Source organism: Oncorhynchus gorbuscha, unplaced genomic scaffold (genome assembly GCF_021184085.1).
Source record: "Oncorhynchus gorbuscha isolate QuinsamMale2020 ecotype Even-year unplaced genomic scaffold, OgorEven_v1.0 Un_scaffold_2654, whole genome shotgun sequence".
Classification (NCBI taxonomy): domain Eukaryota; kingdom Metazoa; phylum Chordata; class Actinopteri; order Salmoniformes; family Salmonidae; genus Oncorhynchus; species Oncorhynchus gorbuscha.
This window is the reverse complement of record NW_025745125.1, coordinates 1,576-16,529: the sequence shown is the minus strand read 5'-3', so window position 1 is coordinate 16,529 and position 14,954 is coordinate 1,576. Positions and strand designations below refer to the sequence as shown.

The 14,954-nt window shown below is 43.7% G+C and overlaps 1 protein-coding gene across 1 annotated transcript; it reads left to right on the top strand.

Moving 5' to 3' along the window:
- The first annotated feature begins 183 nt into the window (after positions 1–183).
- Positions 184–2,543, top strand: LOC124017520 (tripartite motif-containing protein 16-like). Its single transcript, XM_046332737.1, has 3 exons — positions 184–538; positions 1,838–1,889; positions 2,011–2,543. The coding sequence occupies exons 1-3, from the start codon at positions 191–193 to the stop codon at positions 2,541–2,543; spliced, it is 933 nt and encodes a 310-aa protein (XP_046188693.1). The 5' UTR covers positions 184–190.
- The last annotated feature ends 12,411 nt before the right edge of the window (positions 2,544–14,954 follow it).

Here is a 14,954-nt window from a genome sequence, read left to right as displayed (position 1 = left end):
GCTGCCGGTCCACAGTTATGGAGCTTTGACTTGAAGGGTTACGGCTGTTCTATTAAATGTCATTCAATCTCAAACTTACAATAAGAAAGTTCTCTCTCTCTCTATGGTTGTGACAGACCACTTATAGCCCCTCTGCTGGCCAGACCTGGTATTTGATACGTGAGTTAAGATCCAGGAAGTGAAATGTTATATGGGTTATTGGGAGCCACTCCTAAGCCTACTCCTCAGCACAATTGGAAACGAAACTCATCTCTTCAGCTCAGTCTGCTTGCGTTTCAAAATGGCAGAAGCCATGGACTCAATCAGTTGTTCAATCTGTTTGGAGATACTGAAGGATCCAGTGACTATTCCCTGTGGACACAGCTACTGTATGGACTGTATTAAATGCTTCTGGGATCAGAAGCTTGTCTGCAGCTGCCCCCAGTGCAGACAGATCTTCCCAACAAGGCCTGTTCTGAACAAAAACACTGTCATTGCAGAATTGGTGGAAAAACTGACAGAAATAAATACGAAGAAGATTCAGGAGGTGAGACTTAAGGTGAGTTCTGTACCATCACTCATTCATGTATCTTTATGTACATATTCTTTATCCCTTTTACACTTGTGTATAAGGTAGTAGATTTGGAATAGTTAGGTTAGATTACTCGTTGGTTTCTACTGCATTGTCGGAACTAGAAGCACAAGCATTTCGCTACACTCGCATTAACATCTGCTAACCATGTGTATGTGACAAATAAATTGGATTTGATTTGAGTGTTGACAACTCACATGTAGCTTATTGAATTAGCAGATTCCTAGACTAAAGCCAATGAGGAGCCCATGCAGGGCCTCATTCAAACACCACTGAGTCCCACTGTGGGGAATAGGCTATCTGGGGTCCTAGTGTGAGCTGACTGAATGGGTGGGATGATAATAATAATAATCATTCTTTGTGCCTCTTTTTTTGTGTCTTGCATGATCTCAACAACACAGCATCACCACATTTAGCGCTTAAAGGGATATATATATATATATATTTATTTAACCGGGCAAGTCGGTTAAGAACAAATTTTTATTTACAATGGCGGCCTACCACGGCCAAACCCTAACCCGGACAACGCTAGGCCAATTGTGCCAAACCCTAACCCGGACGATGCTAGTCCAATTGTGCACCACCCTATGGGACTCCCAATCATGTCCGGTTGTGATACAGCCTGGAATCGAACTAGGGTCTGTAGTGATGCCTCAGGCACTGAGATGCAGTGCCATTAACTGCTGTGCCACTAATAGTTCACCCTAATTATAAAATTACATGTTGATTTTCATACCCTGTAAGCAGTCTATGAACAAGGTATGACGACAATGAATGCTTGGTTTAGTTTCTCTAGCTCTTTTTCCATATGCTAACGTTTTAGTATTTGTGGCACAAATCCTTTTCAATTTGAAATGCTTTTGGATGATTTGGACATGATGCGTGAAAAATGCTTATATCGGTATCATGACTTGAATGGGATTTGTACCACAAATACTAAAACGTTAGCATTTGGAAACAGTTCCAGGGAAATAAAACAAAAGCATGGATTTCTGCCATACTGCCTACTCCAGGGTTAGGAAAACCAATGTGTCATTTTGTAATTTTGGTAAACTATCCATTCAAATGCATACACCAATATAGATCACAAACAATATTACAACAAAAACATTACATGTGAATACAGTTCATGGATAGGTTGCAGTTCACACAGTTCAGCTCATGTGAGGGGGGAGGAGGTTGTTGGGCAGAGTTATTTGTTTGATTAAATTGGTTGTAATGAACCCCCCTCTTCTCTATGTGTTTCCTAACGGGTACCGTGCAAAGATGAAGGTTGTTTCACCTCCTGAACCCAATACCAGAGAGGAGTTCTTGAAATGTGAGTAAATATCTACACACAACTATGAATACGGTTTCACTAGCCTGCCTGACCTACACACAAATGCGTGCAGGTATACAGACACATGCAAACACAATGTTTTATTTCAAAATCATTTCAGATTCCTGCCAGCTCACATTGGACCCCAACACAGCTAATAGATATCTGCGTCTGTCTGAGGGGAACAGGAAGGTGACCAGGAGTGAAAATGCTGAGTCCTATCTTCACCATCCAGACAGATTTAACTTCTACTGCCAGCTGCTGTGTAAAGAAGCTTTGTCTGGAACCTGCTACTGGGAGGTAGAAAGGAGTGGGAGCAAGTGTAAAGTTGCCGTGTCTTATAAAGGGATCTGCAGGAGAGGAGATGGAGTGGATGTTAGCTTTGGACGAAATTATCAGTCCTGGACTTTGGTCTGTGATCCGTCTATCTGCTCTTTCAGGCACAATAATATCAATACTGATATCCCTACCCCCTGCTCCTCCAGAGTAGGAGTGTACCTGGACCACAAGGCAGGAACTCTGTCCTTCTACAGTGTCTCTGACAAGATGACCCTCCTCCACAGAGTCCAGACCACATTCACTCAGCCCCTCTACCCTGGATTCTGGGTTGGTCCTGGTTATGGATCATCTGTGAAGATACTGACACCAATATAGTAAATTAACAAAGTTTTATCTACACTCATTGACTTTCAGTGTGTTCATAAGCATCGTCAAATCTTTTTCAGCCTGACACAATACCATGATACCTTTATGAAAACAGTAATACAATCTACAAGTGAGTGCACCCGTGCACTATTCAGAGGATGCAGTCCATTTCAATGAAAGGGATTTACTCTGTTAGACATCAGCTTTGCACAAGCTCCATTGACAATGAGTTGTTTGCATTGTTCTGAAAGAAACACATTTTTATCTACACTTATTGACTTTCACTGTGTACATATACATCATGCAATCTGTTTCAACCTGACAGACTTAACATTATTTTATGATACAAACTACTGGTGAATGCACAACATGTGCACTACTGTTAAAATATGAACTGTCCACAGTCTTTGTTACATTTTACATTACATTTAAGTCATTTAGCAGACGCTCTTATCCAGAGCGACTTACAAAGTCGCTCTGTCACTGAAAGGGATTGATTCTAATGTTAGGCATCAGTGTACACAAATTACTATACCCTGTTCAAAGGCACTTAAATATTGCCCATTCACCCTCTGAATGGCACACATACCCAATCCATGTCTCAAGGCTTAAACATCCTTATTTAATCTGTCTCCAAAAAGGGATCATTGCTTTCATCTGGATTCACCTGGTCTATGCCATGGATAAAAGACTTGCGTTTCAAAATGGCAGAAGCCATGGACTTGATCAGTTGTTCAATATGTTAGGAGATACTGAAGGATCCGGTGACTATTCCTTCTGGACACAGCTACTGTATGGACTGTATTGAAGGCTACTGGGATCTGGATGTCCAGAAGCTTGTGTGCAACTAGCCCTTGATCATGACTCTCTGTTGCATTACATTACACATAAAAGTCATTGGACGGTGCCGTTTTCTGTAGGGGGAAAATATGTTAAGAGCCATGACGCTCTTTCCGAACATTATCATGCATCACTTGCGGTACAGTTTTGGAAGCATAAGGACCTTGTATTTCACATCGGCAAGAAATTATAAAAAATTTAAAAAAGGTTAAATTGATGCACAATTTTATAGGGTTAGGATTCCCACACGACCAAATGAGACGGAAGACCAACTGGACTACCTGTGCTAATTAGCTATATGCGTCTTTCGAACACCTGTGTATAAATGGAAGACGGAGGCCACAAACGTGTTAAAACCGATTAAAACAGTATACAGTGAGTGTGTATTTTGCATTTGTGAATATATTTTGTTGTGATATGAAAGTGGATGGATCTATGTTTATAGAACCGTACCACAATTGAGAATTCACTTGGGCTATTTAAGCCGGTAAGGCCCGCCTGCTCTTTGTGCGGGCTTCATTTTCCTGTGTGTATGTTTGTGGTGGTGTGTTTCCCTTTGTTTTTCCAACGGACGGGTTGGGGCCTGGTTTTGGGCCAGTCTCGTATGTGCACCCAGTATTGGCGTGACCATTTTTCTCTGTTATAAAATATTGTTCTTTACCTTCTGCTTCCTGCGCCTGACTCCGCACCCACTACGCCTAAAGTGCGTTACAACAACGAGGACCGCCGCAGTGCATCCACCTGCCTATGTGGTGTCCAATTCATTATTTTAACCATCACACACTCCCCCATGCCATCTCTCTCACCCTCAGACTAAAAACATGTCGTTTGGGGTCTTAGACAGTGCCTGGGTTGCCGCTTTTCCTGGGATGGGGTCCCTGGACGAGAAAAGGTTGAAGACTTGTAGGCTTGGCCCTAATTAATGTGCTCTCTGTCACCTGGAGCTGCATATCAGATGGTCCAGGATCACAAGGAAAGCACAAAGGACAATGCCCAAGGACTAGTCAGCCCTTCCCCTTGAGTGGTCAAAGTGTATCTCTCTGTTACACTATTCAGAGGACTAACTATTGAATATGATAGAGTAATACTATAGTATCCATGTCTGGTATCTCTCTTAAACTTGTTCACTGAGGATAACTCTGACGCTCTCTATATGGATGTACTGTATGATCTCTGTGGTTACTTGTATTCGTATAGGGTGAACTCTGAATTACTCTATGCAAAGGGGTTGTATACCTGTACAGGGTGGACTTCTTAGGAATTATTTACATTGCTCTCATGCACTACACAAGCCTTTAGACGCTGTGACACCCTGTGCAGATTGGGCCTTGATGGTCAGGCTAGTCTGTAAACTTGGTATGATTTGTTTGGTGAATGGGGTTTGGTTTTGGGTTGAAAGGTTACACCCTCATAAATTGAATGAAATGCCTTTGTTCTCCCTCTTATCCCGTATCCAGTCCATGGAGGAAAGTTGTATGATCAATTCTCATTTCCTAGGCTTCCAGGACTCTGGCCAAGAAGGCATCTCTTTGTTCCTGCTTTGTCATCTAAGATAACCTTAGGATCTACACTACTGTTCAAAAGTTTGTGGTCACTTAGAAATGTCCTTGTTTTTTAAAGAAAAGCACATTATTTGTCCTTTAAAATAAAAAATAATCAAATTGATCAAAAATACTGTGTAGACTGTATTTCGAATCATACAACACCGGCTCCGACGCTCGTCGGATGTGGCAGGGCTTGCAAACTATTACAGACTACAAAGGGAAGCACATCAGCTGCCAGTGACACGAGTATACCAGACAAGCTAAATAACTTCTATGCTCGCTTCAAGGCAAGTAACACTGAAACATGCATGAGAGCACCAACTGTTCCGAATGACTGCGTGATCACGTCTCCACAGCTGATGTGAGTAAGACCTTTAAACAGGTCAACATTCACAAAGCCGCTGGGCCAGATGGATTACCAGGACGTGTACTCAGAGCATGCCCTGACCAACTGGCAAGTGTCTTCAATGACATTTTCAACCCCTCCCTGTCTGAGTCTGTAATACCAACATGTTTCAAGCAGACCATCATAGTCCCTGTACCCAAGAACACTAAGGCAACCTGCCTAAATGACGACCGACCCATAGCACTCACGTCTGTAGCCATGAAGTGCTTTGAAAGGCTGGTCATGGCTCACATCAACACCATTATCCCAGAAATCCTAAACCCACTCTAATTTTCATACCGCACCAACAGATCCACAGATGATGCAATCTCTATTGCACTCCACACTGCCCTTTCCCACCTGGACAAAAAGGAACACCTATGTGAGAATTCTATTAATTGACTGCAGCTCAGCGTTCAACACCATAGTGTCCTCAAAGCTCATCACTAAGCTAAGGACCCTGGGACTAAACAGCTCTCTCTGCAACTGGATCCTAGACTTCCAGACGGGCCGCACCCTGGTGGTAAGGGTAGGTAACAACACATCACCCACGCTGATCCTCAACACGGGGTCCCCTCAGGGCTGCGTGCTCAGTCCCCTCCTGTACTCCCTTTCACTCATGACTGCATGGCCAGGCACAACTCCAACACCATCATTAAGTTTGCTGATGACACAACAGTGATAGGCCTGATCACCGACAACAATGAGACGGTCAGAGACCAGGTCAGAGACCTGACCATGTGGTGCAAGGACAACAACCTCTCCCTCAATGTGATCAAGACAAAGGAAATGATTGTGGACTACAGGAAAAAGAGCACCAAGCATGCCCCCATCCTCATCGACAAGGCTGTAGTGGAGCAAGTTGAGATCTTGTCCACATCAACAACAAACTAACATGGTCCAAGCACACCAAGACAGTTTTGAAGAGGGCACGACAAAACCTATTCCCCCCATTTGACATGGGTCCTCGAATCCTCAAAAGATTTTACAGCTGCACCATCGGGAGCATCCTGATGGGTTGCATCACTGCCTGGTATGGCAACTGCTCGGCTGCTCGGTCTCCGACTGACAAGGCACTACAGAGGGTAGTGCGTACAATCCAATACATCACTGGGGCCAAGCTTGTTGACAATGAGACTGATGTTTTGCGGCAATTTATTGCTTGCCTTAATTTGACCAGACCACAGAAAGAGTAGCTACTGCCTTGGCAGCAGCTAATGGGGATCCATAATAAATACAAATAGCACCACTATGCTTGACCGTCTTTATGGGGTTCTTACTGTGGAATGCAGTGTTTGGTTTCTCGCCAGGCATAATGGGACACGTCTTCCAAAAGTTTACTAAAGTTTGTCAAAAAGCACCTGGAAGCACCTGGATGATCATCAAGACTCTTGGAAGAATGTTCTATGGACAGATGAGTCAAAAGTATCACTTTTTGGACAACATAGGTCCCATTATGCCTGGCGAAAACCAAACACTGCATTCCACATCCACAGTAAGAACATCATACCAACACTCAAGCATGGTGTTTTGGGGATGCTTTGCTGCCTCAGGACCTGGATTACTTGCCTAATTAGAAGGAACCATGAATTCTGCTCTGTATCAGAGAATTCTACGTGAGAATGTCAGGCCATCCGTCTGTGAGCTGAAGCTGAGGCACAGCTGCGTCATCCAACAAGACAATGATCCAAAACACACAATCAAGTCTACATTAAATTAGCTAAAAAACAACAAATTTGAAGTTTTGGAAAGGCCTAGTCAAAGTCCAGACCTAATCCCAACTGAGATATTGTAGCAGGACATGAAGTGAGCAGTTCATGTTTGAAAACACACAAATGTTGTTGAGTTACAGCAGTTCTGCATGGAAGAGTGGGACACAATTTCTCCACAGTGACTTGAGAGACTGATCAACTACAGGAAGTGTGTGGTTGGAGTCAATGCAGCTACTTTTTCACATAGGGGCATTGGGTGTTGCAAAACTTTAAGTATGTAATTGTTGTGTTATTTGTTCTCTCAGGTTTCCCTTATCTAATATTAGGTTTTGGTTGAAGATCTAATAACATTATCAAAACAGTATCAAAAATGAGAAAGGGGGCAAATACTTTTTTCACAGCACTGTACGTATAACTTTTCAGAACTACACTGTATGCAGTGGTTGGATGGCTGTAAATAATTATCCAATGATTAATTATTAACATCTGTGTGGGAGATTTAGAATGCATGGCCTGTATTTATTTTCAATCTCTCCTAAATAAATGTGTGAAATATACAAGCAACAATTTATTTTAATTATTTAGTGAGGCAGGGCTACTTACAAGTTTATTAAAATCAAATTTTATTTGTCACATACACATGGTTAGCAGATGTTAATGCGAGTGTAGCGAAATGCTTGTTAGGAACGCGAAGCGAGGCGGCCATCTCTGTCGGCGTCGGAAGTAACACCTGATATAAGTCTGGGAATAAAACATGGGCCTCCCATAAGCCAAGGGATTTTAAGACACATCAACCAGAAGTACTTCACTGATAAGACAGAGCATATAAATATTTCATAACAATTCACTGTCAGCAGGACTGTACACGTCCACATTTTTTAAATTGTCATTTTGCAAAAAAATTACAATGAAGTACTTTAACATTGAGTGCACATTGACAGATTTTTTACATAGTTTGATCAGGGATTCAAACCAGCAACCTTTTGGTTACAGGCCCAACAGTCTTAACAGCTAGGCTATCTGCCACACTGCATTTGTACAATGAAGGCTGTTATTACTGGGGAAAATTACAGGCCTCTCTCATCTTTTTAAGTGGGAGAACTTGCACAATTGGTGGCTGACTAAATACTTTTTTGCCCCACTGTATGTGGTTCAATAGTCATGGTCAGTAGTTGTGTGGTTGTGGTCATATGTTGTGTGGATATGGGAAAGGGGGATACATACCTAGTCAGTTGTACAACTGAATGCCTTCAACTGAAATGTGTCTTCCGCATTTAACCCAACCCCTCTGGTCAGTGATTCAATGTTTGGTCAGAAGTTGTCTGGGCAAAAATTGTGTGGTTGTGGTCCTTAGATATGGTCAGAAGTTGGGTGGTTGTGTTCAGATTTTGTATTGTAGTTGTATGGTTGAGCTCTGCATTGCTTGCTGTTTGGGGTTTTAGGCTGAGTTTCTGTATAGCACTTTGTGACATCGGCTGATGTAAAAAGGTGTTTATATATATATATATTTTAATTATTGATTGATTGCTCAATAGTTGTGTGGTTGCAGTCAGAAGTTTATGTGGTTGAGGTCAGGAGTTGTGTGTTTGTGGACACTAGATGTGGTCAGAAGTTGTGTGGTCAGAAGTTGTGTGGTTGTGGTCAATAGTTGTGTGGTTGTGGTCCTTAAATGTGGTCAGAAGTTGTATGGTTGTGCTCAATAGTTGTGGTCAAAATTTGTGTGATGGCGGTCAGGAGTTGTGTGGTTGTGGACACTAGATGTGGTCAGAAGTTGTGCGGTTGAGGTCAGAAGTTGTGGTCAGTAGTTATGTGGTTCAGTCGTTGTGGTCAGTAGTAGTTAAATGTGTGATCAGAAGTTGTGTGGTCAGAAGTTGTGTGGTTGTGGTATATAATTGTATGATTGTTGTCACTAGATATGGTAAGCAGTTGTGTCGTTGTTGTCAGAAGTTGTACGGTTGTGGTATGTAATTGTGTGGTTGCGGATACTAGATGTGGTCAGAAGTTGTGCGTTTGAGGTCAGAAGTTGTCGTCAGTAGTATGTGGTTCAGTAGTTGTGTGGATATGGTCAGTAGTTAAGTGGGAGATCAGAAGTTATGTGGTCAGAAGTTGTGTAATTGCGTTCACGAGATATGGTAAGCAGTTGTGTGGTTGCTGTCAGAAGTTGTGGGGTTGTGGTATGTAATTGTGTGGTTGTGGATACTAAATGTGGTCAAAAGTTGTGGTTGTGTCAGGACCCGGTTACGAACCCGGGTCTCCGGAGTGAGAAACAGTCACTTAACCAACTGAGCCACGAATAGTCGGCAGAACCCAGAAGATGAGGCAGACACAGCAATACTTGAGACGGTGTATTTAATGAAGTAAAAAGGGAAGTTCTTCAGGAAAACATGTAACTCCACAACCTCAAAAGGAATTCCACAAGAACAAAGGTAATCCTCCAAGACAAAAAGGTAAACCACAAGGTGGAAGGAATAGCACAAAAAGCCTCAAAAGATACTCAAAAAAACAAACAAACAAGAACAAAAAAAACAGAATTCCACAAGAGAGTCCACCGGGATCAACAAGAGTTCACAGAGTACTAGGGCTGGGTGCTAACATACAAACACAGAGCAAAGAACAGAGGAAAACAAAGGGTTTAAATACAATCAGGGGAAACGAGGCACAGGTGCAAATAATAATGGGGATCAAGGGAAAACAAAAGGTCAAAAGGCACAATGGGGGCATCTAGTGACCAAAAACCGGAACAACCCTGGCCAAATCCTGACAGGTTGTTTGTAGTGACTTTTTTCTCTCATTATTTTGGCCCTCAGTGTCAATGAGTATCCTAGCAACGGGTCCGTTTTGGAATCTCACTAATGATACAGACAGTTGTTGTTAGAAGAGAGCAGGCGATGGGTTACAAAAATGGCTGATGTTACAGATTGGTTCACACGATTTCGAATCCGATCACATCTTTGAAAAGCAGAGAAGTAGGGGAAGATTTCATAATGTAGAAACATTTTCTCAACCTTGTGGCGTTTGTGGTTAAAACAGCAGTTTTTTGGGAAAAGTTGGAAGAACACGTGGTAATGCAGTTACAAAAACAGTAAGTTCCGTAGTGAATATTTTGATTCCACGTACAGATATGAATAGCAGAGAAGTAGACAAATATCCCATATGCTCTAACTTTTTGTCTAACTTGTTGCAATAGTGGTCAAAATGGACGTTGTTTGCAAGAATGTTACAGAAAATGTTGTTGATGTGGTTACATAAACTGCTGTGAATATTGATCCATATATCATTTTTTGTCCAAACGGCAGATTTCAGTAGCAGAGAAGTAGACGACGCTGGTAAGTGGTTGCAAAGTGGAATTATTAGATGTTTCGGGTCAAAAGTTGCATGATTTCACGTAGCCACTGTCTTCTATCTCCTCATCATTATGGCCTGCAGTGTCAGAGAGTATCCTAGCAACGGTTCTGTTTTGGAATCTCAATATTGACACAGAGAGCTGTTAGCAAAGAGCAGGTAAGGGGTTATTGAGAAAACCTTAAAATGTTTCAAGACCCTCATTCACAGTTTCAATGTTTCCTCGGTCAACAATAATTACTTTTATTTCATTCATTTTGTGTGTACACACTCTAAATTTGCCTCTCCGGGCTGCATAGAATGAATTGAAATGCTCTTCTGCCCTCTCCAGTGGGGTCTTATTTGGAATTTCATCCTCCATCATTCACTTTTAATTCTCTCAATTTACAATGACACCATTTTGGGTTTGATTGTTAAATGCAATGCCCCTTTAGACCTCCTTTAATGCTTTGAAAACACAGTCATCCATTTCAGCGTATGGACCCATTTTGCATTGAACATGTGCAAGTTTGGCATTTTAGATGCATTTAAAAATTTCAATCCATTATAGGTTTTGTCCCCTTTAATTAAGTTTAAACACACAGTATCTTTAGATCCTTTAGTTGCGTTCCATTGATGCATTGCATTTCTGCGTTAGGCCTAATATTAGACATTTGATTAGGCCACATTGTGCATTGGTGCCCAGTGTTTCCCAAACTCAAACGTCTTAATTGTTTTCACAGCGCTGTGTTTGGAATTCCATTTCCAAGTTAACATTCCAATTATGAGCACATTTGCACTTCCATAGTATGCTTGATCAAATTGCATTGAACAGGGCAGCTCATTCATTTGCAGAGATACTCGCGGCTGACGAATTCTAGGAGTTCAAGTCCTTCCAAGCGAGCTGTCCTTGCGGTCCGAATGAAATGATAAATAGAAAAATATCCAGAGTGTGTCCATACCAGAGCTTTCCTTCCGATAGTAATCCTTCACGGAGTCTTTTGACTTGTAGTCACCAAATACACTAATTGCCTCAACAGCACTCTGTAGGGTAACACCATGGTGTAGCCAGAGGACAGCTAGCTTCCGTTCTTCTTTTGGTACATTGACTTCAATACAAAACCATGGAGGATCACGGTTCTCACCCCCTTTCATAGACTTACACAGTAATTTTGACAACTTCAAGAGGACGTCCTCCTACCTATCAGAGCTCTTGCAGCATGAACTGACATGTTGTCCACTCAATCAAAGGATCAGGGAATGAATCTAGTACTGAAAGAATAAGCTAAAGCTAGCTCACACTGCAGTGCATAAAAAGTGGTGACAATAGTTGAACAGTTTTGAACAAATTAATTTTTTCAAAAATGAAGGAAGCGCAAGAGAGAGAGAGATTACTAGAAATATCATTTTTGTCACCTTTCACTTACTTAGCTAGCTAATGCTTAAGCCTACTCAAACACCCAGCTCAAACAGAGGATGCTATGTTAGCTAGCTGACTTTGACTATCCAACACTGGAACTCTTCCAAGTCAAGTTAAGCTTTTGGCTTTACTAATTAATTTCCCCCGGGGCCCGCCGGTGTAACTGCTAAACTAGTTACTGACTGTACTGCATGATTATAGTGGGTTTGCTAATGCATTAGTTCTATTAGCTATGTTGACTATGATGTTACTTTAGCTAATATGGTGACAATGATGTAGGCTGTGTGTAGCGGTTAGTGGTTGTTACATATCAGACAACTGATGTGTTGTGCATTAAAGTCCACAAGCAAAGGGAAAAAGTGAGAGGAGGAGAGCCCATAGATGCGATAAGCAATACAACAAGTTATTTGTATGTGGCTGCTATGAAAGTGAACTGTATTTACGTGTGATCAGGGGTCTATTCATTCCTCCGATTCAGTTGAAAAACATTTCTTAAACGAAAACGAACTGAACGAAACGGGGATAAACATACCTGAATTTGTCCATTAAAAACTCTTATTTGCAACTGTTGGACTAATGATTACACCCTAGATCAGCTTGATGCAGGCAAAAGTGTGCAATGCGGTATTGAATGTGTCACTGTCTGTCCATGTGTCACTGTTATGCTGGTGAATGAGGACCCAAAAGCGACTTAACGAAAACAGAGTCTTTATTCCAGTATTTGACAAAAGTGATAATCCTGGATATTATCAAGGTGAAAACAAAACAGGAAAACTGAAATCCACTCGTCAGTAGAGAGGACTGACTGGAGACTCGACCATAGACTGCAGGTTGCTTCGGGAAGGCACCGGCCGTAGCAGACCTAGACACCTGCTCACACGCAGCATCTGAAGAAGGTAAAACACGACAGGGCGAGACAAGGACACAGAACAGCGAACATCATACAAGGATCCGACAAGGACAGAAGCGGAAAACAGAGGGAGAAATAGGGGCTCTAATCAGAGGGCAAAATAGGGGACAGGTGTGAAAAGAGTAAATGAGGTAGTTAGGAGAATGAGGAACAGCTGGGAGCAGGAACGGAACGATAGAGAGAGAGAGCGAGAGAGGGAGAGAGGGAGGGGAAGAGAGGGATAGAAAGAGGGAAAGAACCTAATAAGACCAGCAGAGGGAAACGAATAGAAGGGAAGCACAGAGACAAGACATGATAACCAATGACAAAACATGACAGTACCCCCCCCACTCACCGAGCGCCTCCTGGCGCACTCGAGGAGGAACCCTGGCGGCAACGGAGGAAATCATCAATCAACGAACGGTCCAGCACGTCCCGAGATGGAACCCAACTCCTCTCCTCAGGACCGTAACCCTCCCAATCCACTAAGTACTGGTGACCACGTCCCCGAGAACGCATGTCCATGATCTTCCGTACCTTGTAAATAGGTGCGCCCTCGACAAGGACGGGGGGGGGGGGAGACGAACGGGGGCGCGAAGAAAGGGCTTGAAACAGGAGACATGGAAGACAGGGTGGACGCGACGAAGATGTCGCGGAAGAAGCAGTCGCACAGCGACAGGATTGACGACCTGGGAGACACGGAACGGACCAATGAACCGCGGAGTCAACTTGCGAGAAGCTGTCGTAAGGGGAAGGTTACGAGTGGAAAGCCACACTCTCTGGCCGCGACAATACCTAGGACTCTTAATCCTACGTTTATTGGCGGCTCTCACAGTCTGCGCCCTGTAACGGCAAAGTGCAGACCTGACCCTCCTCCAGGTGCGCTCACAACGTTGGACAAACGCCTGAGCGGAGGGAACGCTGGACTCGGCGAGCTGGGACAAGAACAGAGGAGGCTGGTACCCCAGACTACTCTGAAACGGAGATAGCCCGGTAGCAGACGAAGGAAGCGAGTTGTGAGCGTATTCTGCCCAGGGGAGCTGTTCTGCCCAAGACGCAGGGTTTCTAAAAGAAAGGCTGCGTAATATGCGACCAATCGTCTGATTGGCCCTTTCTGCTTGACCGTTAGACTGGGGATGAAAACCGGAAGAGAGACTGACGGAAGCACCAATCAAACGACAGAACTCCCTCCAAAACTGTGACGTGAATTGCGGACCTCTGTCTGAAACGGCGTCTAACGGGAGGCCATGAATTCTGAACACATTCTCAATGATGATTTGTGCCGTCTCCTTAGCGGAGTGAAGCTTAGCGAGGGGAATGAAATGTGCCGCCTTAGAGAACCTATCGACAACCGTAAGAATCACAGTCTTCCCCGCAGACGAAGGCAGACCGGTAATGAAGTCTAAGGCGATGTGAGACCATGGTCGAGAAGGAATGGGAAGCGGTCTGAGACGACCGGCAGGAGGAGAGTTACCTGACTTAGTCTGCGCGCAGTCCGAACAAGCAGCCATGAAACGGCGCGTGTCACGCTCCTGAGTAGGCCACCAAAACCGCTGGCGAATAGAAGCAAGCGTACCCCGAACGCCGGGGTGGCCAGCTAACTTGGCAGAGTGAGCCCACTGAAGAACAGCCAGACGAGTAGAAACAGGAACGAAAAGAAGGTTACTAGGACAAGCGCGCGGCGACGCAGTGTGAGTGAGTGCTTGCTTAACCTGTCTCTCAATTCCCCCAGTCAACCCGACAACACGCCCATCAGGAAGAATCCCTCGGGCCGGTAGAAGCCACAGAAGAACTAAAGAGACGGGATAAGGCATCAGGCTTGGTGTTCTTATTACCCGGGCGATAAGAAATCACAAACTCGAAACGAGCGAAAAACAACGCCCAACGAGCTTGACGTGCATTAAGTCGTTTGGCAGAACGGATGTACTCAAGGTTCTTATGGTCAGTCCAAACGACAAAAGGAACGGTCGCCCCCTCCAACCACTGTTGCCATTCGCCTAGGGCTAAGCGGATGGCGAGCAGTTCGCGGTTACCCACATCATAGTTGCGTTCCGATGACGACAGGCAATGAGAAAAATAAGCGCAAGGATGGACCTTATCGTCAGACTGGAAGCGCTGGGATAGAATGGCTCCCACGCCCACCTCTGAAGCGTCAACCTCGACAATGAATTGTTTAGTGACGTCAGGAGTAACAAGGATAGGAGCGGATGTAAAACGCTTCTTGAGGAGATCAAAAGCTCCTTGGGCGGAACCGGACCACTTAAAGCACGTCTTGACAGAAGTAAGAGCTGTGAGAGGGGCAGCAACTT